The sequence below is a fragment of the Rhinatrema bivittatum genome, chromosome 3 (genome assembly GCF_901001135.1).
Source record: "Rhinatrema bivittatum chromosome 3, aRhiBiv1.1, whole genome shotgun sequence".
In the NCBI taxonomy this organism is placed as follows: Eukaryota; Metazoa; Chordata; class Amphibia; order Gymnophiona; family Rhinatrematidae; genus Rhinatrema; species Rhinatrema bivittatum.
The window spans coordinates 538,196,161-538,223,990 of record NC_042617.1 but is presented as its reverse complement, the minus strand read 5'-3'; the positions used below and the strand labels follow the sequence as shown (position 1 = coordinate 538,223,990).

Here is a 27,830-nt window from a genome sequence, read left to right as displayed (position 1 = left end):
AGCACATTCGTCCGCCACTGAAGTGGCCAGTGCCTTTGTGGAACCTCAATATTGTTTTGGATTTCCTCGCAGGATCCACCTTCAGACCCCTTCGGGGCCTGTCTCTCCGTTCTCTCACTTTGAAGATGGTGTTCTTGCTGGCTGTATGTTCAGCACGCCGCATTTCGGAACTACAAGCACTGTCTTGCCGTGATCCCTTTCTCAGGATCACTCCTGAGGCTATCTTCGCAAGGTTCCATCCTTCTTGCCTAAGGTAGTCTCACAATTTCACCTCAACCAGACCATATCTTTGCCAACCACGGCAGGTCTGAAGAAATCTGAAGACGGGCGTTTGCTACGCCATCTCGACATTGGCAGATTGCTGCCCAGATATCTGGAAATGACAGAAACGGTACGAAAGGCTGACCATCTGTTCGTCCTTCACAGCGGGAAGAAACAAGGAGAAGCAGCCTCTCGGCCCACCATCGCCCGCTGGATTAAAGGTTTAAGGTTTATTATCATTTATATACCGTTGTCTCAGCAAGCCTTCACAGCGGTTTACAATACAAATAAATAAACAGTAAAGAAATTACAATTCAATCATAAAAGATAAAAACAGCTAAATTTAAAAGAAAGAAATTACAAACTCATAGCTGTTAAAATATAAAATGTAAATAAAAACTATAAGACCAATAAGAACTATATAGTAAAAACAGTAAAACTATATACATTGTAGCCTTGCTTGCGAATTAATAAAAGGCGGCCTGCACTTAATTTTCAATGTATGCTGCATTAAATAACCATGTTTTCAGGTCTGCTTTAAATTTGCTTTTTTCTCACTGTGTCCTTAATTGAGTTGGTAAGGAGTTCCACATCTTTGAGCCTGCGATGGATAATGCTCTTTCTCGGATCTGGCTGAGATGTGCTGATTTTATTGTGGGAATTGATAAAAGACCTTTGTCCGCCAATCTCAAATGATGCTGTGGAACATGCAGTCTCAGAGCTGCATTCAACCTCTCTGTTCTTTCTCCATAAATTATATTATGGATTATACATGCAGCCTTATACAAGATTCTATAATGAACAGGTAGCCAATGCAAGGTTATCAATGTCGGAGTAATATGGCCAAACTTTTTTTTTCCTGTTAAAATTCGAGCAGCTGTATTCTGAAATACCTGAAGAGGTCTGATGGTAGATTGAGGTAAGCCTAAAAGGAGAGCATTGCAATAATCCAAATTTGCGAACAGTAGAGCTTGTAATACAGATCTGAAGTCGGGAGGTTCCAGTAGTGGTTTCAGCTTTCTTAAGGTTAAAAGTTTAAAATATCCATCTTTTAACTTGGTTGCGAAGTCATCAGAGCGGCCTACGTAGAGGCCGGGAAGTCACCACCTCTACAAGTCAAGGCCCATTCTACCAGAGCCCAAGCAGCATCTTGGGCGGAATCTAGGATGCTGTCGCCTGCAGAAATATGTAAAGCGGTGACATGGTCCTCCCTCCATACCTTCTCCAGGTTTTACCGTCTGGATGTCCAGGCCAGGGAGGATACAGCATTTGCGAGGGCAGTCTTACACGGTCCTCAGGCAGCCTCCCGCCCAGTCCGGGAGTAAAGCTTTTGTACATCCCACTTGTTCTGAGTCCATCTGGCTACACGACAGGAAATGGTGAGATTACTTACCTGATAATCTCGTTTTCCTTAGTGTAGACAGATGGACTCAGCATCCCGCCCAGCTGCCTGTAGTCATTGGTTTCACCGATTCAAGGTAAGCCTTATCACTTCTTTCATGAGTGCGTCCACTCTGCCAGGTGTCGACTCCTTCCGGTTGGGAATGCTGGCGGTCTCCAGCTACTATCAATCGGTCAGGGGAATCCTGTTTTCACTATTTTTCTTTGATCGTCAGTACACATATATCCATAACAGCTTTTGCAAGGAAGATTACTGAAGAGCTTCACTTCCTGTGGGGGTATATGCACCCGTGCTGACGTCAGATCCGTCTCCAACTGCTAGCACGAGCACACTATACCCACTTGTTCTGAGTCCATCTGTCTACACTAAGGAAAACGAGATTATCAGGTAAGTAATCTCACCATTTTGTGTTTGAGTTAGCTTGTCTCATTTCATGGTAGTAGGTACATCAAAAGGACACATTATTTCTAATTTAGTTTGAGTATGTGTGGCATGTGTGAATCTCATATAGGATCATTTTCAATATTATGCTTATGAAAGTTTTTTAATTGTATTTAATTACATTATTGTACAAAATGATTTAACATCACTAAACATTTGATATGTATTTTTAGTATGGTTTCTTAATAAAGATGTAATTATGATTTTGTGAACAATTTTGTAGTGTTTTAACCTAGGAGTATTTATAGAGATAAATATTGTCAAGTTTGGCCGGTATATATATACATATGTACACACACACGTGTATACACACGTGCGTACATACGTGTATACATACATATACATATACATAATTGCAAACGTTGTTATAATATAATTTAATGCAAACTTTCCCATGTTATCTCCCACCCCCTTTTAATACCTTGTTCGCATGTTTTAATCGTTCAATGTAAAGCGCCATGCCTGGCGCCAGTTTATGTTACAATGTGAACCGATATGATATCCTGGATGAATGTCGGTATATAAAAATTTCAAATAAATAAATAAATAAATAAAATGTATATATATGTATGTATATATATGTATATATGTATATATATTCACATATATACTTGTTCGATGTAAACCGATCCGATATGGTTATTACTATGAAGGTCGGTATAGAAAAGTGTTAAATAAATAAATACATACACACACCTTAATAGAAAAACTTCAAAGAAAAATATCTAAGTTGTTTGGTTCAGCTATACATGCAAACTTGCATCAGTCCATAAAGCGTTTCCAAATTCACCATTCAAAAATTCTCAACGCTTTTCATAAAAATCAATCCAAAAGTCTATAGCTGTGAACCTCTTTATTAAGACCCTCTACTCTGATGGTTATGTTGCTTTAGTATAGTTTTAGGTGTGTTTTTGAGCACTTTTGGATTTTGAGTTATAACTATAGGCGTGACATTTCTGCACTGGGGTAACCTGCACTGAGGACAGTTATTACTTGTAACAGAAGGCAAGAGGGTAACTTGCACTGAGTGGCAGTTACTACCCTAAACAGCTTGCTGGGCAGACTGGGTGGACGATGTGGGTCTCCTTTATTATGTTACTATGAAAACTCCATAAAACAGGTAGTCTAGGGAAAGACATCGCTAGCCCTGGGAGAAATAGCAAGAAATTAATTTTTTTTTTTTTGGAGCTGCTGAATACTTGTGGCTCTGACTAGAATGCTGTGCTCAATGGACCTTGATCTGACACAGCATAGCTGTTCTTATGTTTGTTGTATTGATTGATGGTATGACAGCTTACATATTATTATGTTCAGTTCTGGTCTCCCCCATCTCACAGAAGCTATAGCAGTTCTAGAAAAAGTACAAAGAATAGCAACAAAAATCATAAAGGAGACGGAGAGAGGCTGAGTAGGTTAGAGCTCTTCAGCTTGGAGAGACAACTGAAAAGGGCATAAGGATAGAGGTTTACAAAGTCATGAGTGGGGTGGATGAAGTAAATAAGGAATGGTTAATTATCAATTTTAATAGTACTAGGACTAAGGGATATATTATGAAATGAGAGGTAGCACATTTAAAACAAATTGGAGGCACAATCATGCTGTGGAATTGGACGACAGAGGATGTGGTCGAAGCATATAGCATAGCTGGGTTTAAAGGGGGTTTGGAAAGTTCCTGGAGGCAAAGTCCATAAATGGTTATTAGAGTAGAAAAGCGTGAGAAACAAGGAATGGATCTACTCTTTGGGATTTGCCGGGTACCTCCCACTGACCCAGATTGGACACAGGATGCTAGACTCAATAGACCCAGCATGACAAATCTTATATTCTTATAACATGAACAAAAGTGGTTAATGGAACACGTATTATGGGATTGTCTCAGTGTTTTAGTAACAAGTAGTGCTTTAGAAATGTTTAGTAGTAGTATTACCTGGAGCTTCTCTCTTGATTGATGGCACCAACAGGACCTCTGGCCACACTGCGGTCCTCAGCATCCACCATCTCCATTTTGATATGTGGCTTTTCTGAAGGCCTATGGATGGCAGCTGTATAAAAGTGACTAGGGCTTCCATCGAGGAAAACATTGTATTTTAATCATGGATGCTTTTTAAAAATACCATCTTGGAAGCCCAGACCAGATGTTTTCAATGCCTTAGAAAAGGTAGAAGGAACTGCCGGCATGGTTAAAAGGCGAGTTAAGAGGCTATATCTAAAAACATCTTTCAAGAAATGGAAAAGGGATTCCAATGAAGAAAGAAGCAAACAGCATAAGCACTGGCAAGTCAGATGCAAAGCACTGATAAGTAAGGGAAAGAGAGAATTAGGAAGGGAAAGAGAGAATTTGAAAAGAAGTTTGTTATGGAAGCAAAACTCATAATAAAAACATTTTCATGTACATTCAATGTAAAAAGCCTGCAAGTGAGTCAAGTTGGACCATTAGATGATCAAGGGTTAAAAGGGACACTTAGGGATGACAAAGCCATAGCAGAGAGACTAAATGAATTCTTTGCTTCAGTATTCACTGAGGAAGATGTAAGAGATACCCATGGGCCTGATTTACTAAGGCTTATCTCCCATTCTGTATCTATGGGAAAAATGCTTAGCAAATGAGGCCCCATGCCAGAAATGATATTCAAAGGTGATGATTCAGAACAACTGAAACAAATCTCAGTGAATTTGGAAGATGTACTAGGGCAAATTGTCAAAACTAAATAGAAAATCATGTAGACCAGAGGGTAAACAACCCAGAATACTGAAAGAACTGAGAAATGAAATTGTAGACCTGCTATTGGAAATTTGTAAACTTTCAGAAACATCATTTATGGAACCTGAAGACTGGAGGGTTGCCACTGTAACATCAATTTTTAGAAAGGGCTCAAGGGGTGATTCAGGAAACTACAGACCAGCAAGTTTGATGTTTGCGCCAGGCAAAATGGTAGAAACTATCATATAGAACAAAATTGCTGAACATATAGATGAGCATAATTTAATGGGACAAAGCCAACATGGATTTAGCCAAGGGAAGTCTTGCCTCACAAATTTGTTACATTTTTTTGAGGGTGTAAATAAACATGGATAAAGGGGAGCCAATTGATATAGAGTATCTGGATTTCCAGAAAGCATTTGACAAAGTCCCTCATGACAGACGTCTTAGGAAATCAAAAAATATTGGGATAGGGGGAAGTGTCCTATTGTGGATTGCCAACAGGTTAAAAAGGTAGAAAACAGAGAATTGGGTTAAATGGTAAATTTTCCCAATGGAAAATGTGAATAGTGGAGTGCTCCAGAGCACTGCTTTTTAATATATTTATTTATAAATGACCTGGAAATGGGAACAAGTGAGGTGATCAAATTTGCCAATGAAACAAAATTATTCAGAGTTCTTAAATCACAAGAGAATTGTAAGAAATTGCAAGAGGATATTGCAAAACTGGGAGACTGGGCATGCAAATGAAATTTAATGTGGCCAAGCGCAAAGTGATGCACTTAGGGAAGAGTAACCCAAATTATAGCTACATATTGCAAAGGTTCCACATTAGGAGTCACCACTCAGGAAATCATCATTGAAAATATGTTGAAATCTTCTGCGCAGGGTGAAGTAGCACCCAAGAAAGCAAATAGAATGCTAGGGATTATTAAGAAAAGAATAGAGAATAAAACAGAGAATATCATAATGCCTCTGTGTCACTCCATGGTGTGACCTCAGCTTACGTATTGCATACAGTTCTGATGACCACATCTCAAATAAAATGTAGCAGAATTAGAAAAGGTGCAGACAAGGGTGACCGAAATGATATAGGGAATGGAACATGTCCCCTTTGAAGAAAGGCTAAAAAGGTTAGGACTCTTCAGCTTAGAGAAGAGTCGGCTGAGGGGGAGCTATGGAGGTCTATAAAATGAGTGGAATGGAATGAGTAAAACTTCGTCAATTTACTCTTGCGAAAAGACCTAGGGGACACACAATGAAGTTACTAGGTAACAACTAATAAGAGAATTTTTTTTTTTTTTACTCAATGCATAATTAACCTCTGGAAATTGTTGCCAGAGGATGTGGTGAAAGCTATTAGTGTAGCTGCATGTAAAAAGGTTTTAACAAGTTCCTGGAGGAAAAGACAGTTAACCATTAAGGTAGAGTTGCAGAAATCCACTGCTTATTCTTGAGATAAGCAGCTTGGTATCTATCTACCCCTTGGGATCCTGCCAGGCACTTGTCACCTGGCTTGGCCACTGTTGGAAACAGGATACTGGGCTTGATGGACCTTTGGTCTGACCCAGTATGGCAAGTATTATGATGTTATGATATAACATGTATATTTAAAAAATAAAGTCAGAAGGAAAGCTTAATGCAGAGGTAGGCAGCTCTGGTCCTGAATTGCCACAAACAAGTCTGGTTTTCAGGACATCCACAATGAATATGCATGAGAGAGAGTTGCATACAATGGAGGCAATGCACGCAAATATATTTCATGCATATTCATTGTGGATATCCTAACAACCAGACCTGTTTGTGCACTCCAGGTCCAGGGTTCTGGTTTAATATCTCTTACATAAATCTGTTTGCAGAATTGTTCTTGTAACATATCTGTGGTGAAATATTAGTAACTGAAGATTAGCATGTTCCTGCAATCCTTCTGTTGTGAAACAAAACTTTTCTGATATATGACTGTCCTAAGAAAGACCCATAAGGCAGGGATTTTCTAATGAGGGGGCAGATCAGCATGACATGAATATTTCTCTTGGCATAGACATAACACGGTCGAGTGACCACTTATTTGTTGGCATCCCTTATTTTATCCCAGTTGCTGACTGAGATGTCGTCTCTTTGTTCTGTTTCAGTGGAATGTGGGTCTTGCGCTGGTGGCGGATGCGTGCCAGACTTTGGCCATATTGTTTCTCCCACAGTAACTGTTTGTGCTGCTCTTCCAGGCGGCGCTTCTGTTCCTGCAGAATACGTGAGTGGCGGATGAGATGATGGAGTTCCTGCCGAAGCTGCTGGTTTTCTACTATTACTTGCTCACTTTTTTGGACCATACTGCGCATTGCTGCCTCATGTGCCTGCTTTGTTAACATCAGTATTTGCTGCTGGGAGTCCTTCTCAAAGGCAGCCTTCTCTTGCAGAAAAGTGCTCTTGATTTGCAGCAAGTTCTGTACATGCTGCCCCCTACTGGTCATAACTTCTCTTTCCAGCTCCTTGACACGAGACTGCTGTTCCTGCTGTAGATCCTTAACTGACTGAAGGTCTGCAATCTCTTTGTTGATATGCAGCAGTTCATTCTCTTTCTCAAGCAGATGCTGCCTTAGTTCCTTTTCCTTTATCCTGAACTGCAGCTGAAGCTCCTCTTTCTGCTTCTGGATCTTCTCCAGCTCTTCCTTGTTCTGGTCGCTCAACGTAATGATAGCATTTTGGCATTTCTGGGTTCTTTTGGAAATATAGGAGACGTACTCCTGACTGTCGACCCGCATCCGCTGAGCCTCCTCCTGTAGGAACTCATTTTCATGCCGTAGTTGGTCCATCCTTTTCCTCAAGTGCTCAAGCTCTCCTGTGAGCTTATCATAATGCTGCTGCAGAAGGGCTTCTTTTTCAGTCATGGTTGCCTTTGGGGCTTCTGTAGTTTTTGAGACCCCCTCTCCAGATCCTGAAGAAGCCTCTTGTGCAGGGTTTGGATTCTTCTCCAAGTTCTCACCTTTCTTATTCTGCTTCTTTTTCTTGATTGGCATGTCTTTTCAGAACAATTAAACCTAGGAGAGATTCACAAAAGATAGTTATTTCTAAAACCCAATTTCAACTAGCGCACACAAGCTCAAAACCTTAATCTGATGTAGAGCTTCATCAGTAGGTTTCCTGGAGTTCCTGCCACTCTCATCTGTTGCTCTTCAGTTATCTGGCCCATATTCTTTCTCCTCACTTAGCCCCCTGATTTTTTTTTTCCTGGCTTATTCCATGACCATGGCTATGTGATCGAGTAGAGTGATGAGGGAAGGAATATGAGCACTGAGCAATCAAGCTAAAGTAAACAGGGTTCTCATAGCTCAGTTAGAGAAAGCTGTGCTTAACAGTTGAGTTTATGGTGTAGAACTAGGAAGCTGAAGGTTTAAATCCTAAAGGGCCTCAGCCAGAAAATGTCTGTAGCACCTCGGTGAGTCTCACAGATAATAGGAAGCTATAGAACACTTGTGTGCTTTCCTTTAAAGAAAACATTTACTAAGTATCCCTCACTAACATGCGACCTGAATATTTTTGCCATAAGTTACTTGTAACCTATACTCTGCTGTAAATAAGTTATAATTTTAAAATCTGCCTTAAACAATCTCACCTCTGCAATCATTCTACTGTAAATAACCCCTGCTGTAAATACCTCTCCACAGTCATGGTTACTCTTCTCTATCTTCTAAGCTGCTATCCCTTCCTCTTCTGTCTATCCCCCCCACTCCCGCCCCCTTTTTCTCACCTGCTCCATCACCCGCTCCCTGTTTTAATGTAATTTTCCTCCTTTCTCAAGTTTTATTGTAAACCGGCGTGATGTGCCCCACGAACACCGGTATATTAAAAGCTGTTAAATAAATAAGTATTTATATTGAGCGATGCCATTTATCATGAGTCAGATATCACCTAAAGAATCACAAAACTTGTGTCTCCTATTTGCTCTAGAAATTCCGCATTTGACTAGACATAAGGATCTGAAAATCCTTATCTCGTTGCATGTCCTGGCTGGAGGCTTCTTCTATTACTAGGAACCAAAGGTGGAAATGCAATAATCAAAATATCAAGCCAGTGAACTACCACCCTGTGGTAGCATGAAGTTAGCAAATAGCACATTTAAAATAAATTGTAGAAAATTCGCACTCAATGCACAATTAAGCTCTGGAATTCATTGCCAGAGGATGTGGTTAAGGAAGTTAGCTTATCTAGGTTTAAAAAAAAAGAGTTGGAAAAGGACAACCAGGAGATTCAAGATAGCGTCTTCCTGAGAAGCACTGGTGAGAGCTCTGCTGCTGCTGCTGTTTTTTTTCCCCTTTGTTCAATATACCATACCAAATGGAAAGCTAAAATCAAGGAGATTTCCCAGCTTCTCCCTCAATTAATTTAAGACAGCAGAAAACTGAAGGGTTTCTTATCAGTGCATTTCTTATCAGTGCAGTTTCTTATCAGTGCATTTCTTATCAGTGCATTTCGGGTTCTGCATACATTGTGCATTTCTTATCAGTGCAGTTTCTTATCAGTGCATTTCTTATCAGTGCATTTCGGGTTCTGCATACATTGTGGTGACTGCTGCTGGGCATGTGGCTCCACTGCCGGAGCACTGAGAGCTCCTTACCGCCCCCCCCCCCCCAATCTGGTGACATCTTCAGGGGAGGACTTGCTTTCTGGTTTCCCCATGAAAGGGTCGAGCCGGGGTGAGACGGGGAAGCCCTTTGCCTTTGATAGTCTAGAGAGAGTGAGAGGCTAGTGCAGCGTTTGTCTTCATTAGGAGACCTGGGCGAGTTAGCTCTGGCAGGAGCTGTGCTTCAAAGTCCCTCGCTTCTGGCCTTGGTGTCTTTGGTGGTTGGGGAAGCTGCTTCAGGCTGTGCCGTTGGAGTTTACTGGCAGTGAAGATCAGGTGAGAACTATTTACAGAGCATCTTTGAGCAAATCCCCAGTTATTACATTAGATTCTGTATGGACTGCTTTGGTTCAGTTTGAAAAATCTAATTTTCTTTGGTAGAAGTTACTTCAGACATTAACCGACATATACAGCCTTTTGAAATTACTATTTTTGTTTATAGAGAAAAGCTGGATGATTTGGATCAGAAAGTTACAAATATACAACATATACAAGCTAATTTGGTTCAGAGTGAAATGATTCACTGGAAAATATTGAGAACGCAATTAGATTTTTGAACCTTAGTTTCCGAATTTCCCATTTTGGGATTACATTTCCCAAATTGATCTCTTTAAAAATATATATTTCTGATGTTCTCAAAATTTCCTCTGTGGTGATGCCCCCTATTGCCAAAGCTTATTATGTTTATTTTAAAGAGACTGTTGAAGTATGATGTAATCTATATATCAATTTCTAAACAACATCATGTGGGCCAACAAGCTTTGCCATTGCCAAAGTAGTATTATAGATTAACGAGACCTCATATGTGTGGCGGGCTATTCAAACACAAGCCCTACTGCCACTATTAGAAAGGAATGCGGTGATGTTGATAGCTTTTGCACCGTCTTAATGTTGTAATCATTGGTCTCACAGAAGAAATGGGTATGTAACCGTAACTTATGTCAGTTTACTAAGCAGTAAAGGTTTTTTTCACTTATCGTAGCGTGGTGTTGCAGATGGGGTGTAACGCTGGCTCTGGCCCGACACGGCTCGTGTTTCTGTGAACCTTCTTCAGGGGCCGCTCAATGCCAATGCTAGAATGTAATGAAAAAAAGTTAAGAAACACCAAATAGGAATATCTTCGACGCAAACCATGGCTACTTGATACCTACGGTTCCCAATACTGCCAACCGGTTCCGCTACTAGGCTGCAAATGTGTTCGGGCAGCAGGATCCGCCATCTTACCTCAGGTGGTTATGTACCTACCACGATGGGCGGAGACGATAGATAGTGACGTCAGAGCAGCTGACATGACGTGTCAGAAGCATTAAATGAGCGAGGACCACTCAACAGAATCGTTAAGACCAAATGGGGATTGTGCCATCAGGGTGTAAATCCACCATTGTTCCCGAACGTTTAAATATTGATCGGAATCCCCTCCACGTGGATTGGGGGGTATCTGTTCAAGAATCGTCCATCGGAGCTGGTCAAAACTGTGTCCCAAATGGGTGCAGTGATTTACCATGGGCGCCTCCAAATTGACTGTGTTGAGACGGCTGCGATGTTCAAACAGCCGTGTTTTAATTTTTCTGCGGGTGCGTCCGACATAAAGAAGTTGACAGGGGCATTGAATGAGGTACACCACCCATGAGGAATCACAGGTCGTGATTGATCTTTTGTAATATATGTGACCGGTTTGAGGGTGTTGCCAGGAGGATCCCTCCATTGTGATAGAGCACATGTCACATTTGCCACAGCAGGTATGGTTGCCTGGGAGTCCGGTGTTGGTACGTTGGGTAACAGATGCATGTACTATTTGATCTCGTAGATTTTTGCTCCGCTGATATGCAAACATAGGTGGTTCTGCAAAAATCGGGTGTAATTGGAGAATGTGCCAATGTCTTTGAATACTTTGCATGATGAGATACGATTTATCTGTATGAGTGAGCACACAGATATCCGAGGTTACAGGTTCTCGGGTTTTATAATTCAACAAGGCTGCATGGGGAGAATGCCATGCTCTTTTGTATGCCTTGTACACCGCATTATAAGGGTAGCCCCTTGTGAAAAATCTTTCTGCTAGTATGCCTGCTTGATATTTGAAGTCATTGTCTGTGGAGCACAAGCGTCTAAGCCGGAAATATTGGCTCACTGGTAGGCCTTGTTTAAATGCTCTTGGGTGGAAGCTGTGGTATCTGAGTAGATTGTCATGGACAGACTAGATTGCCATGGACAGACTAGAAAGATTTCACATTTATCAATCAAGGTGGTTTGATGCTGTATCTCTCTGGATCCGCTATATTGATGATTTTCTCATTTTTTGGAAAGATGAAGGAATACCATTACAAGAATTTCTAGCTTGGATCAATACCATAGACAGTGACCTTCAATTCACCACACATCACAGCACCACGCATATAACATTTCTAGACATTTCGCTCACCATTCAAAATTCACACTTACACACATCCATCTATCGTAAAGAAACAGAGAGAAACAATCTACTCAGATACCACAGCTTCCACCCAAGAGCATTTAAACAAGGCCTACCAGTGAGCCAATATTTCTGGCTTAGACACTTGTGCTCCACAGACAATGACTTCAAATATCAAGCAGGCATACTAGCAGAAAGATTTTTCACAAGGGGCTACCCTTATAATGCGGTGTACAAGGCATACAAAAGAGCATGGCAATCTCCCCGTGCAGCCTTGTTGAATTATAAAACCCGAGAACCTGTAACCTCTGATATCTGTGTGCTCACTCATACAGATAAATCGTATCTCATCATGCAAAGTATTCAAAGACATTGGCACATTCTCCAATTACACCCGATTTTTGCAGAACCACCTATGTTTGCATATCAGCGGAGCAAAAATCTACGAGATCAAATAGTACATGCATCTGTTACCCAACGTACCAACACCGGACTCCCAGGCAACCATACCTGCTGTGGCAAATGTGACATGTGCTCTATCACAATGGAGGGATCCTCCTGGCAACACCCTCAAACCGGTCACATATATTACAAAAGATCAATCACGACCTGTGATTCCTCATGGGTGGTGTACCTCATTCAATGCCCCTGTCAACTTCTTTATGTCGGACGCACCCGCAGAAAAATTAAAACACGGCTGTTTGAACATCGCAGCCGTCTCAACACAGTCAATTTGGAGGCGCCTATGGTAAATCACTGCACCCATTTGGGACACAGTTTTGACCAGCTCCGATGGACGATTCTTGAACAGATACCCCCCAATCCACGTGGAGGGGATTCCGATCAATATTTAAACGTTCGGGAACAATGGTGGATTTACACCCTGATGGCACAATCCCCATTTGGTCTTAACGATTCTGTTGAGTGGTCCTCGCTCATTTAATGCTTCTGACACGTCATGTCAGCTGCTCTGACGTCACTATCTATCGTCTCCGCCCATCGTGGTAGGTACATAACCACCTGAGGTAAGATGGCGGATCCTGCTGCCCGAACACATTTGCAGCCTAGTAGCGGAACCGGTTGGCAGTATTGGGAACCGTAGGTATCAAGTAGCCATGGTTTGCGTTGAAGATATTCCTATTTGGTGTTTCTTAACTTTTTTTCATTACATTCTAGCATTGGCATTGAGCGGCCCCTGAAGAAGGTTCACAGAAACACGAGCCGTGTCGGGCCAGAGCCAGCGTTACACCCCATCTGCAACACCACGCTACGATAAGTGAGAAAAATCTTTACTGCTTTGTAAACTGACATAAGTTACGGTTACATACCCATTTCTTCTGTGAGACCAATGATTACAACATTAAGACGATGCAAAAGCTATCAACATCACCGCATTCCTTTCTAATAGTGGCAGTAGGGCTTGTGTTTGAATAGCCCGCCACACATATGAGGTCTCGTTAATCTATAATACTACTTTGGCAATGGCAAAGCTTGTTGGCCCACATGATGTTGTTTAGAAATTGAAAGCTTATTATGTGTCATCTGGAACAAGACAAGATGCAGCTAATCAAGTTTGTGATCATAATTTAAATCTAACTGAACTTTTGGAAACATCAGGTGAAGTTCAAGTATCTAACAAGAGCTACTCTTATGGTTTCCTTTGTTTTTGGTCAAGATCAGGACTCTATTTTGAGTCTTTTTTTTTTTTTCAAAATAGTACTGCTCTATTTTATATCCAGAAAATCTGGATTTATCAGATATCACTAGAGTAACCCAGGAACGTAGGAGGAAATTTTGGGGTATGCGTTCTGAAGTTTTGGCACTGGGGGCACAATTTATTCTACAGTATCCATGTAAATGCAAAATATGTTTACTTTGAACCTTCTCAGTTACGATCTTATATAGAGATCCACACTAGAAGTGGCTGGTACCTGTCATCTTATTGATAATGTGATGTTGATTCTCTGTTTTCTTTTATCTAGTACAAAAAAAAAAGGTAACACACACTTTGCTCGTCTCCTCCCATTTATCTTAATGTGAGAGTTCATTCTTGTGAGGATCTTTGTGTTGAATATATATGAATAATTTTTCTTGTGATTCCTCTCAGATTTTCTCTAACAAGGACTCTTGTTTTATATACATAAATACAAAACAAAGTTTAAAAAAAAAAAGTTTGAATAAGTTCCTGGAGGAGAAGTCCATAAATTGCTATTAATCAAACTGATTTAGGTAATAACCATTGCTTATTTCCAGCATTAGAAGCATGAGATTTATTTACTGTCTGGGTATTTGCCAGTTACTTGTATCCTGGATCGGCTACTATTGGAAGCAGGATGCTGGGCTTGATGGACCCTCTGTCTGACTTTGTATGGCAACTTCTTATGTTCTTAAGTGAGATATCATCTTATCACAGACCTCAATGCCAACTTTTTTTTCAGGCACAGCAAGGCTCAAAAGTATAATCATAGGTTTCCATGTGTGCTAACAAAAGTTCCTCTTAGAGTTTTTATGTGCATTTAAAAACCCCAGAACACAAACGTTTACAAATAATCGCATGGTGTAGTATCAGATCCAGACCCGACGCCGGCCTCATTTTTGGCTAGATGGGTTCTAGTGGACTTGAATCTTTGGCTGGATGTGCAGGCTCACCAACATTTATGTGCTCAAAAGGGGTCCTGCACAGAAAAAAATGGTTATTTGTAGCAGAAAATGGCACTTAAAAACTTTGATAGCACACAGAGACCTATAAATTTACTTTTGAACCTTATTGTACCTGAAAAACAGTTGGCATTGAGCTCTGATATGATGGTCTCCTATTTCACCACTGTGTGTATATAGGGTGAAACCGTTCACTTGTTTAATATTTGGATGCTGCTTCTCCCAAACGTTTAACTTAAATAAAGATGGCTTACCACTAGGTGGCAATAGAGCCATTGAAGTTAACTCTACTCCATTCTTTTTTGCTGCTTGTTAGTGGGGGGGAAAAAGCATCTTCTCAGATCACCATTCTTTCTTCAGGTCTTGTGTATTCATTGTCTTCTATTTTCTTATTATTAAGGTTTTGTTATTTTTATCTAGGTAGGCCTTTTTGTCATTTTAATGTTTTGGGGATTTTATTCCTTTTTAACCCTCAGCCCAAGGGTGTTGAAGGCATGGACAATGTTAAGTTTTAGGGTTTGTTTTTTTCTTTAAAAATGTATTTTCTTTAAAATTCCTTTTGATTATAAATTGATTCTTTTCATAGGAATCATATCATTGAAACTCACCACTGCAGCCACGATGACACCATGGTGTCTGTTGCCACTGTTTCAGAGACTATCAGTCCATTTGGATGACGGATCTCCAGGGGGCTGTTACCTGGAGCTGTCAAGACCTAGCGCAAAAGGCTATATATCTACCTGGTTGAGAGCACATTTCAGCTGCCCTAGAAGCTTGAACAAAAGCCCTTGTTCTCCATGAAACAGTGAGTGGTGGTAAATTGAATCTATGCTGAAGAGTGATAACTGGAGTGCCTCAAGGATTGGTTCTGGGACCAGTTCTGTTCAATATCTTTGTGAGCAACATAGCGGAAGGTTTAGAAGAAAAATATAGTCTTTTTGTAGGCAACACTACGATCTGCAATCATGCTTAAAGGAAAGAAAGGATAATTTTTCATTCTAAGATGGCTGGAGGAGTGGTCGAAGATGTGAGATTCAATGCCAAAAAGTGCAGAGTCATGCATCTGAGATGCAGAGATCCAAAGGAGCTCTTTGTGATAGGGAATGAAAGATTGTTGTGTATGAACTGGGCAAAAGAGCTCAGGTTGATAGTGTCTGATGATTTGAAGGGGACAAAGCAGTGGCTAAGGTCAAAGAGATGCTAGGCTGCAGCGAGAGCGGTATAACCAGAAAAAAAGGATGTGATAATGCCTGTATCTCAAAAAGGTTAGAAACAGGATGGAAGTGGTCCAGAAAGAGATGACCAAAATGGTACGGGGGATTGCACCAAAAGACATGAGATGAGACTAAAGGACCTAGATTTTTAATGTAAACCGGTATGATTTGTATATTATACAAGAATGTCAGTATATAAAAATTAAAAATAAATAAATAAATATGTATACCATGGAGGAGAGAAGGGACAGAGGATATACTGTATGGTACAGAATTAAGTACCTGAAGGACTTTAATGATGCATGTGAATCAAGCCTCTTCCAATGGAAAGAAAGCTGTAGAACACAGGGACATAATATGAAGCTCCAAGGAAGTAGACTCGGGAATAACAATCTGAAATATTTCTTCATGGAAAGGGTGGTGAATTCATGAAATGCCCTCCCAAAAGAGGTAGTGAAAACAAGAATAGTCATCGAATTCAATAGCTCATGGGATAAACAAAGAGGATCCTTAATGGCTAAAGGATGACAATGGAGAAACGGGGTAACCTGCACAGAATGGAAGATACTACCCTTAAGAGAAGGCTCGGGAGGTAGACTGTATGGAGGAGTGGCAGTTACAACCCCCCCCCCCCCACCAAAAAAAAAAAAAAACTCAATGCGAAGACTGGGTGGACCATTGGATCTTTTTCTGCCATCATTTACTATGTTACTCTGTTAAAGTTGTTCTTATCTATTCTCCTGTGTGATCCTCCCTGCATCACACCAGTCCACAGGTTCCACCCTTCCACCAGCAGAAGGAAAGCAGCATTGGAACTTTTATCTTCTTCTTCTGCCAGCTATACTACGATGTCTGACTGCACGAGCCTGGTCCTGCAAGACTACAGGCGTCCCCCCCCTCCTCCCTCCCAAATGACTCAGAATTCATAGTAAAGCCAGCAGAAGAGGAAGCAGGCAGTCACAGATAAGAAGCACCACAACTGCTTTTCTCCTGCTGGTAGGAGGGTGATGATGCTGGGAGGGGGGGGGGGGGCTTCCCAAACATCTAATGTGACCCCATTTTAGCATTTGAAAATTCACTTGACCCTAGAGCACAACCAAAACTAATTAGCAGGGGTGCGATTTCTCTCCAACATTCACTCCATTCTCATCCTCACTGCAATCAAGCTGAGCCCTCTCTCATTCTCCTCTCTCTCAAGTGAATCCTCTCTCAAGCACCACCCCTTTCTTAATACTTCTCATAATCTCCACCCCTCCAGCATACCAAAATCACTCAACCTCTGCCCCTCCAGCTGATACCCACTTACATTCTGCAGTGCCTCATTTCCCCATCCCAGTTCCCCTCTCACCCCTACTGCCCTTTTCACATTCCCCAACTAATCCTCTTTCACCCCCCAAGCTTTTCTTATAACCCAACTGTGATCCTCTGTCATCCCCCTCCATCTCACCCTCCTCAATTCCCTCCTCACTCTCATCCCCCATCTCCTAGCTCTCACCTCTTCTCTCTGCTCTAACCCTTCTCTCCCATTTCCATTCAATTTTTTATTCTCCTCTCACCCTTCACAGCCAATCCCCTTTGAACTGATTCAACCCTCAAAATCCTCCTCCATTACCCCAGCATGTTGGGAACATTGAGTGTAGTTTGGAGAAAGCATGTGTCTAATAAACTGGACTCTGTTACTCAAGATCATCAACGGATCCTTTCGGATCAGTGCATTCTTTGGAAGGGGAAGTTAGAGGTTTAAAAGATCTAACCACTACTATTACTCGTGAAAGATCTGCTACTTTGAGGAAAATAGAATACTTGGAAAATACAGTAAAGCATTTGAATATTAGATTATTAAATTTCCCTAAATTAAGAGAGGAAAATTTATTGACAACTTTAAAAAAAATATTTGGAAAAAAATTTAAAAATTTCCTCTGAAAAAATTCCTGTTATAAAGAAAATAATTCAATTACCTTATAAGCAAAATGAAGTAAAAAATACTGAATCTAAGCAATCTATAGATTTCCAGAATTTAACCCAATATTTGGAAGAAACACAAGATGAGATTTTGGATTGGATCACTTTATTAGTAAATTTCAGACCCAACAGGAAATTAATCTGGTTATGCAGGCATATTTTAAAAACATGAGTATTAAATTCTTAGGTGGTAAGGTCAGGGTATAGACCTTGCCAGAAGTACTCAGATTAGACGCAAAGCTTTTCTTTCTTTAAAGCCCAGCGTCATGGTACTGGGGGCAACTATCGTTGTAAAATACCCATGTAAATGTGTAATAAAACAGGGAAATGTTTTTATTTTCTTTGAGGTATCTCAATTGCAAGATTTTTTGAATGCTAGGATGCAGATATCTATTAAAGATGGAGGTGTAAGTAATTAGTATATTGTTGAAACTTTCATGAATATCCAAATTATTCTATTATGTTTAAAAAAAAAATCTCCTCACAAATTTCGTTCTCTTGGAATTGCCTCTATGATGTTTAGTTTTTGAACAAATATGTTTACTTGTTATTTATAAGTTGTGTGATTAGAATGTATGTTCAAACTTTAATATTTCATTTTGCAAGTTGATTACTTTGTAACAGTTTTGAAAAATTAATTTAAAAAAAAAGAAGAAAGTGTGCTAGAAAAGATGGAAAGAAGATTAAATGACTACCAGCTTGATTAAAAACTGAGGCGAGAGAGGCTATAATAGTTAAAAGAAAGTCTTTCAAGAAATGGAAAAGAGATCCGCATGAAGAAAACAGGAAACAGCATAAGCACTGGCAAGTTAAATGCAAAGCAGTGATAAGGAAGGCAAAAAGAGAATTTGAAAAGAAGCTTGCCGTGGAAGCAAAAAGTCATAATATAGACTTTTGCAGGTACATTTGAAGTAAAAAGCCTGTAAGGGAGTCAGCTGGATGATTAGATGATCAAGGGGTAAAAAAGAGAATTAGGGATGACTAAATGAATTCTTCGCTTCAGTGTTCACTGAGGAAAAATGTAAGAGATACCCATGCCAGAAATGATATTCAAAGCCCTCTTTTGAGCAACTCAACTCAAAAGTGACCTGAAATCCCATTTTTGCTGTATGTTTCCTCTCACTGGATTGGCATGCCTTTTGCCAAATTTATAGGTATGCACTTCAGGTAGTGCTAGAATTTCACCCTGACTAGTAAACTGTCCTTCCAATACTTTTCCCTGATCCTTCACAAATGAAACTATATAACAAATATCACCTTCTGTCTGGAGTAAACAAAATCCTTTAGAAATTCTGTTCAGCGTTTTGTTTCTTTTGACATTGACTAACCTGATTTTCTTGTGTCTGAAATGCAGAGTATAAATAGCTAGCAGATTGTGTTTCTTATTGCTAGGCTCTGGCAATCTTTAACCATCAAAGCTATTGCTGTAAGAAAACAATGTAATTTGCTTGCTTGTTTGGTATATTTGGCCTGGGCTTCCACCTCATTCTGAACTGGTATCTGTTGGGCAGTGGCGCTATAAGCTTTTGTTTGCCCTTGTCTAAGTTATTTTCTCTTTTGGTTGGTGTTCCACCTTCACGGAGTGGAAGGATGGAGGGCTGCCATCTCCAAAAAAACCCAACAAAAAACAGGGGTGGGTAAGAGTATGGGGCAGGGGTGTGGCCTGTTTGTTGCAGCGGTTGCTACCCCTAATTGAGCTGGATGTTCACTTGAATGCAGTTCCGGCACTGCTCTCTACATTGGTGGTGGGTGGAGGGGAATTAGGGCTGGAGGGTACTGGAAGCCAATAGTAACAGGTGGGAGAGAGAAAAAGGAAGGAAAAAAAAAAAAGGATAAAGTGTGTAGCTTGCTGGGCAGACTGGATGGGCCGTTTGGTCTTCTTCTGCCGTCATTTCTATGTTTCTATAAACTTCCCTAGCTTAGCCATTGCAGTGATTGTCTTGGGCCAGAAGCCTCAGATCTTGATCCCTCAGGGACCCACTACATGGGTACTCGAGTTCTAACTGGTAGGTGTTACCATCAAGTAATGGTTGGGACTCCTTACTCAGTGTTAACTTGCCTGGAGAATGAAAGCTGGGCCCAGGAATTAAATCAGAATTTTCCACACTGCAGGACACAGCACAACTGCTTGAACCATATCAGGCCAGCTTAAGGGCAAGCTCAGCTAAAGAGGGTTTCAAGACTGTAACATGGAGTTTAGTCCCTGCATTCATCAAATCATATTGTTTCCATTGAATCTGACTCTCTCGCTCCCTCTGGGAGTCTAGGTTTGACTTAGCAGTACTGCATAATTTGAATTCACTAACATGGGAAGAAGGCTTACAATTGTACTGGCATAGATATCAAGTATAATTTGAATTATCATTTCTGTCATGTGTCAACAGAGCATAGAAAAGTGATCTTCATTAGCATCAGCAGCAAGTCCTGAAGCGTTTGGGGTTATTAGAAACTACAACTTCTGGAAGGCCATTTATCTATAAACTTGCATCTCACGGGATTTCTGCAGACTGAGAATTTCTTTTATGCATACACTTTTTTTTTTCCTCCCTTAACTTTCATATGGTTTAAAGGGACATATCAATTTAAATAGCAACAGATGGGAACACTTATTTACTGTATGAATGGATTTAAGTATGTTTTGGAAGTTGAAACTACATGAGGCTGAACTGAGGTGTAAACAACTGGTTTATAAGAATACACTGCAAGAGGATCAAATGTGTTAATTTTGTTTTATGACTTGTTTAATTTTTCAATGTTAGAGTTATATGTTTATTGTATTATGTGTTATTTCTGTAAATGGCTCTGAGCAATTTTTTTTTTAAATCTGGAAAAGATAATTCATAAATAATCCACGATTCTTACCTTCACAAAGACTTCTGGGTCCTTAAGATTCTATGAGTTAATGAGCCATGGCAAACATAATAAAAGGTATCAGCAGAAAAGGACTATGTGGTCCATTCACTCTGCCCATTTATGCCTGTCACAAGTCTTGATCTGTGGTCTTCGCTCTCCTTCTGGCACTAAGGGCTTTTTGTATCTATCTTATACATGCTTAAATTCTGCCACTGTTTTGGCTCCTATATACCCTCTGTTGGAAGTTTGTTCCACCACATTTATTTACATTCGTTTTGAGCTTTCTTCCCTTTGGCTTCAAATGATGACCCCCCCTTGTCCTATTCCTTTCCCCCCAGATCCTCTGAGGTCCCTCTTGATCCAGAATGCAGTACTCACATTTCAGCAGATGGACCTGCAAAATCCCTCCACTTTCTCCTAGTGGCAGACATTCCAGGACTAAGTTCCAGATAATTCAAATAAGGGGCTCATTTATCTTCCAATGAATATCCTAGAGCTGGCAAGTCAGGCAGGGACAGTTTCAGTTGACTGGCCTTCCTTCCAGTACTTCTACCTGCAAACTACACCTTCTGCCAAAATCCTTTCAAACTTCTGTAACCTCTCACCAATCTCCTCCCCTATATGTCCCATTCCCTTTTGGGGAAGAACTACCCTGTCACTCAGTGAATTTCACATCATCCCCTTGAACTTCCTCTGAACCTCCTTTATCAGATGATTCCCTATGTTAATGGATAGAACACATTTTAGGACACCTCTGAACCTTTAGTGGATCTTCCACTGCTGGAAGAATCTCAGTGTTCAGGCATAAAACACTCTAGAGCAGTGGTCCCCAAACCTGTCCTGGAGGGCCACCAGCCAGTCGGGTTTTTGGGATATCCTCAATGAATATACATGAGAGAAAATTTGCATGCACTGCCTCCATAACATGCAAATTTTCTCTCATGCATATTCATTGTGGATATCCCAAAAACCCGACTGGCTGGTGGCCCTCCAGGACAGGTTTGGGGACCACTGCTCTAGAGGGCCAAGCAGGGGTCACATCTGGAAAATACAACCTTTGGGTACTTTATTAAATCCTGCTAGATATTTGAACATTTGTGTCATTTCTCCCCTTTCCCTTCTAGAGCACATCTTTTGTTCCCTCAGACTCTGTGTATGGTATATAGTGCTAGTCACAATTCTGGTGGCACTCCTTTGAGTTGCCTCTACCTTCTCATTGTCTATTTGTAGATTTGTTCTCCAGAACTGAATAAAGCCTGCAAGGAGTCTTACTGGAGACCTATAAATGGTAGTATTATTTACTTTTTTCCACTGGCCGTCCTTCTTTCTTCAGCGGAGCTCTCCCTAGGCGCGTGTGGGAGGCCCCGCCCTTTAAAGGATCAGTGGCGCGAAAACCAAGTCCGGCCCCAGAGGATGACATCTTCAAGGAGGGGTATTTAAACCCCACAGCTGCCACAGAGGATTGCCCTTGCAACAGGTCTTCTCTGCTTGAGTGCTAGTTGCTACAGACGTCATCCGTTCCTGCTTTGCTCCAGTTCCAGCTTCCATTCCTGCCTTGCTCCAGTTCCAGCCTCCATTCCTGCCTCGTCCCTGCTCCTGTCTCCATTCCTCAGCTTGATCTCCAGGTTTGACCTCGGCTTGCCTTCTCGTCTCTGTCTGCTGCCCATCTTGACCCTTGGCCTGTTTTACCATTGCTGCTTCTTCGCTGCCTGCCCCGGATCTTCTGCCTGGACTTTGGTTCTGCTTCTTCGCTGCCTGCCCAGACCCGGACTGCTGACCTCGTCTATGTCACGTTCTTCACCACCTCCCGGAGACTAGTTCCATTGGGGGCAATTCCTCGGTGGACATCCATCACTGGCTCCGGCTCAAGGGTCCACAACCGTAACAGTTTGCAAAGGCCATGGACCCGGTGGACTTGTCTGGCCTCCAGGCCATTCCGGGCTTGGCCCAACATCTGCAGCAGTGTCTGGAGATTTGTCTGCCACAGTGGAGCGCCTGGCCTATCGCCTTGAATCCATGTCTGGGTCCGGAGCTGCTCCTCCTCCTCCTCCTCCCGTGGTACCAGTTGCTCTGCCTCCCTTGACTCATATGCCTGCTCCACCTCGGTTTGCCAGGGAGCCAAAGCAGTGCTGAGGATTCTTCAATCACTGTTTCATCAGATTCTCGTTCCAGGCCCAGCAGTTTCTGACGGATCAAGTCAAGACGCCATTCATCTTGACTTTACTGGATGGTAAGGCCCTGGCTTGGGTGTCCCTGCTGTGGGAGCATGGGGATTCCATTCTCGGGGACCTGCCCCATTTTGTCCAGACCTTCCGCCATGTATTTGATGAGCTGGGCCGTCAGTCTACTGCCGCCTCTGAACTGCTTCACCTCCGCCAAGGTTCACGCCCGCTGGCCGAGTTTGCAGTAGAGTTCCGCACCTTGGCATCTGAACTGGGTTCGTGTGAGGACAACCTATACAGTATCTTCCTCGAGGGGAAGATACTGTATAGGTATCCCGTATTAAGGATGAGCTGGCCGTTTGAGACCTCCCTGATGAACTCGAGGCTCTCATTGACCTGGCTGGTCAGATCGATCAGCGTTTGCAGCAGTGTGCAAAAGAACTTAAGCCAGTTCGCCGCATGGTTCCTCTGGCTCCTTCCTTCTCTCGTCCGTTGGTCTCCCCTGCAACATCTGGGCCTTCGCCGGAACACGGAGAGGAGCCCATGCAGCTGGGCTGTACTCGCCTGACAGCAGAGGAAAAACAGCGCCGCAGAACACTTGGTTTGTGCCTCTATTGCGGAGATAAGGATCACCTGTTGGCCCAATGCCCTGAGCGTCCGGGAAACTCCCGGGCCTAGGTCTCACCGGGAAGCTGACCCTAGGCTGCATCAACCCCGCTCCTCAATGTACTGTTCATGTTATGCTCCAGTTCTCCGAAGGATCGTTCACAACCCTGGCTTTCATCGATTCCGGGGCTGGAGGAAACTTCATCCTAGCAGAATTGGTTCGTCAACTTCAACTTCCGGTGCTCCCCCGCAATCCACCGTTGCTTATCTCATCCATCCAAGGGGAATCACTCCCTGGCCGAGTTATCTCCTGCATGGCTCCAGTGACCCTCCATACTGGAGTTCTCCACAAGGAGGAGATATTCTTCCTCATCCTGGAAAAAGGCTGTCCACCCACTTGTACTGGGCCTTCCCTGGTTGCAAAACCACTCCCCCACTATTGACTGGAGAACTCTCAAAATCGCGGCTTGGGGACCCGAATGTCTTGCAACTTGCTTACATCAGAAGCCGCAACCGAAAGTCCAACTTGCTATGACTAACATTCACCTGCCTCCATAATATGCCGACTTCTCCGATGTCTTTTCCAAAGAGGAGGCGGAGACCCTTCCAGCGCATTGTCCCTTTGATTGCGCTATTGATCTGTTACCTGATACTGTTCTACCCCGGGGATGGGTTTATCCACTGTCATTGCCAGAGATTCAAGCCATGTCCAAATACATAAAAGAAAATCTGGACTGGGGGTTCATTCGCCCTTCTTCTCCAGCCGGTGCAGGGGTTTTTTTTTTGTATCCAAGAAGGATGGCTCATTAAGACCCTGCATAAATTACAGGGGACTCAACGCTATCACTCGCAAGGATCGCTATCCTCTCCCTCTGATTCCTGAGCTCTTTGACCGCCTCCATGGGGCCAGAGTATTTACCAAACTGGATTTGCATGGTGCCTACAACTTGGTCTGAATAAAGCCTGGAGATGAATGGAAGATCGCATTTAACACGTGCGATGGTCATTACGAGTATCTTGTGATGCCATTCGGACTGTGTAACGTGCCCGCAGTCTTTCAGAATTTAATGAATGAAGTATTTCGGGACATGCTTCATAAAGGAGTAATTGTCTACCTTGACGACGTCCTAATCTACTCCAAAGGTCTAGAACGGGTAGATGTGCATCGGTTATTTACTCTTTCGGATAGTAGAAAGACTAGGGGGCACTCCATGAAGTTAGCATGGGGCACATTTAAAACTAATCGGAGAAAGTTCTTTTTTACTCAATGCACAATTAAACTCTGGAATTTGTTGCCAGAGGATGTGGTTAGTGCAGTTAGTATAGCTGTGTTTAAAAAAGGATTGGATAAGTTCTTGGAGGAGAAGTCCTTTACCTGCTATTAAGTTCACTTACAGAATAGCCACTGCCATTAGCAATGGTAACATGGAATAGACTTAGTTTTTGGGTACTTGCCAGGTTCTTATGGTCTGGATTGGCCACTGTTGGAAACAGGATGCTGGGCTTGATGGACCCTTGGTCTGACCCAGTATGGCATTTTTTTATGTTCTTATGTTGTGTTATCCTTCTAAATGACTTTGATTATGGACCTCTAATAAGTTTATACTTTTAATACTTATCTGGGTATATTCAGCAGCATTGCCATGCCACTGAATATGCCACGTAGGTTAGCCAGACAAGTTACATAGCCAAATATATTTTACTATTGGCCCCTTAAAGTTTAATATTTAAAAACATGGTATCACAATTATGTGTTTTTTACAGGATCGTTCTCCGCAGGATGGAGGGGGATCATGTTTGGTTCTGTTGCTATCAAAATCTTGGTGGGGGCGAGGTTGCCTATCAACTGGAGCCCAGAGTTTTTTTTTAAGTACCTAGCAATGTCTCTGGGAAGACTAGTCATTGTGTTTGGTTTGAGAGAGAGAGACTGCTAGGAACAAGGAGTGGGGATGTTGAGAGAGAAAATCTCTTGGGGACAGGGTGGAAAATGAGGGAGAATACAGGTCTGAGTCCTGTTAATTATTCTTTTATCCACAACTACCTGACCTCTCGTCCCCAGTAGTCTCTCTCCCGCTCTCCTTTCCTCTTCATAGGGAGGAGGGCATTGGTAGAGAGACTGCTGGTGGGGTTATTGATATGAGTTTAACTGGCATAACTCAGTCCTGTAGGCCTAGTGCCTGTCTATGTTACCTTCTGGCCCTTCCAAAGAAAATCTGTACTGACTGTGCCACTGCCACAGAAATGACTTGTATGGATTTGGGTTGAAGGCAGAATAAACAGCAGCAAAACTACAAAATCCCCCTAACAAGAGAGAGAATGGATAGATATATACTTACTGTTAAGTAAGATGTTCGGATCTCAGATCAGCACCCTCTAAATTCTTTTGCATGCAAAATAACTTTTTCCTTTTACAGCTGTGTACTTTGTTTGAGGCTCCCTGTTGCTTAGCTACCTTAAACAAACCGTTCAAGCCCTTATCCTTGTAATTCAAGCACATCCAACTCCAGAATTAGTCGTATATCACGTCTCCATACAGTGAATTTTTTATTAACTCACCTATCACAGAGAATGTTGTCTTGTTCTCACTAATGATCTTTTCCAAAGCTGTATCCTGGAAGTTCCTCTCTTTAATTCCCCGGGCTTTGTGAAATCAATTGGTCTGCGCTATGCAGCAGCCACAGGGTTCTTCCTGCAATTTTCAGCTCGTTAATATTCATGAGTCTACTCCACAGCAGACTTCCATGCAGTCAGCCTGAGGGTCTTTAAAGAGGCAGTGCTCCAGAACTGTTCCGTGCTGAACGCAGCTGTGGGTGACTTTACAGACTGGGCTTCCTCTCAAATTCTTTTTTTAATGACACAATATAGACATTTTTGTGATTCTAACCTAGAAGGCACAATCCATGTTTTCTCACGGGTAGGCTTACCCACAGATCCCATTTTATCCGGATAAACCAAGAGGATGCTGGTTTAATCTCAGGGTTTATTTTTCAGGTAGCACTGCATACTTTTCCGCTGCCTGCTAGATTTACCCTGTGGTCCCCAAGATATAAACTTGAGCCTGATACCGACACTGCCCACCGCTCCAGGTTCCCCCCTCCCTTCTTGTGTCTTCTCTTCTGTGCTGATAGCAGCACCTCTAACCAATCCCCACCGGCCCATGGACGAAAACAGCATATCTGGCCAAATCCTGGGAGCCCGCGGGAAAACACAGCACCTCCAACCAATTCTCGTGGGAGAACGCAGTGTCTTCAGCCTTCCCCTGCAGGCTCATGGGAGACGGAGACCTGTGCTTTACCAACATGACAGGGTCTAATGTACTATTTGTAATGCTGTCCTTACATAGGCTCTGGGGCCAGCTGCAGGAGGCGGAGCTATCTTGGAGGCGTTGTGGGCTGTTGGCTGCCCCACCCCCAAGGATGGGTCTGCCTCTGAGTACTGACATCTTTTTTAAAGAAACAAAGCATTGTTTAATCCCTTTGATTCTATGAATTTATAGGCTTTTTTTCTGGAGAAATTGGAACTAGAAGGACATAGGTGCAATGGATCAGAAAAACAGGATGAGCTCAGCCTGACCGGATGGCGTGGAACCAGGTCGTAACTAATGGGCAGATTCCATTTAGATGCAATAGTTTTAAACAGAGGTCAAAGGTATATGTAACCCCCAACTAGTAATTGGGCCTCTGCAACTTGGGAAACAAGGGCTGCCAATTTTTGAAGGGAGACCTTTGGCTGTTCCCGGTTCTTGAACTTACAGCTGAGCGCACAGTGGAATTCACATTTCTCCTTCCGTCTGAAATCAATGCTACTGCTACCACAGTACATCTAATGAAGAGTGTCATAAAGCCAGGACTGGCCTGAAGTTAATCAGTTGGTAGAGCTGGCAACATAATTGGGTTGGTTTTGTTTTTTTTTTTTTAATATTTCTTCCTCTAGCTCAGAGCTTGGCTACCTTCCAGCGTACTACATTTTCCTTTTTCCAATCATCCTTCCATTTGCCCCCTTTTTGATTCAATATGTCACATCCTTGACCCCAGAAATTCTGCCTCCCCCCTCAGTGCTGTACTACCAGCAAGAAAAGTCATGGTTAGCAACACGTTGCAGATGGGTGTCATGTGCAGTGGGCGAGAGGGCTTAAGAATCCTGCTATGTTCCTCTGCCCATCTAGCACACTGCACAATGCCGGCACCATGTGGGCCAGCTAAGTTTGATCTCATAATGCATGAGATTAGCAGAGGTAGTCCTTGAGTGAAAAGGTTTGAACTGCCCCTGAAGCGGGGGAAGGGAAGATAGCCAAGATGCAAGGCAATGTTACCGGCATTGGGGGATGTGATATAGTAGAGTACAGAAGAAGAGTGGCAAGAAGGGGAGGAATGGAGGGGTGAGAAGAACAAAGGGGCAGAAACTGGAGGGGAGGTAGAAAAAGAATAATGGGGAAGGGGTAAGAGTTGAGGGGAGCAAAGTGTGAAAGGTGGAAGAGAGAATAGGAGAAACAATAGAGGCAGATCCATAGCGTGCCTATGGCCAATATGGCCATGGCCA

At 42.3% G+C, this 27,830-nt stretch overlaps 1 protein-coding gene across 2 annotated transcripts; it reads right to left on the bottom strand.

The window, feature by feature from the left end:
* Window positions 1-6,273: 6,273 nt before the first annotated feature.
* CCDC121 (coiled-coil domain containing 121) lies at window positions 6,274-26,578 on the bottom strand. 2 transcript variants are annotated; one of them, XM_029596367.1, is made up of 2 exons: window positions 25,848-26,578; window positions 6,274-7,840 (listed from the first exon to the last, which is right to left on the bottom strand). In XM_029596367.1, exon 2 carries the CDS (start codon window positions 7,817-7,819, stop codon window positions 6,887-6,889), a length of 933 nt encoding a protein of 310 aa, XP_029452227.1. In that variant the 5' UTR covers window positions 7,820-7,840; window positions 25,848-26,578; the 3' UTR covers window positions 6,274-6,886. The 2 variants fall into 2 exon arrangements, with proteins under 2 accessions (XP_029452227.1, XP_029452228.1); XM_029596368.1 differs by lacking the exon at window positions 25,848-26,578 and adding an exon at window positions 25,628-25,729.
* Window positions 26,579-27,830: the final 1,252 nt, after the last annotated feature.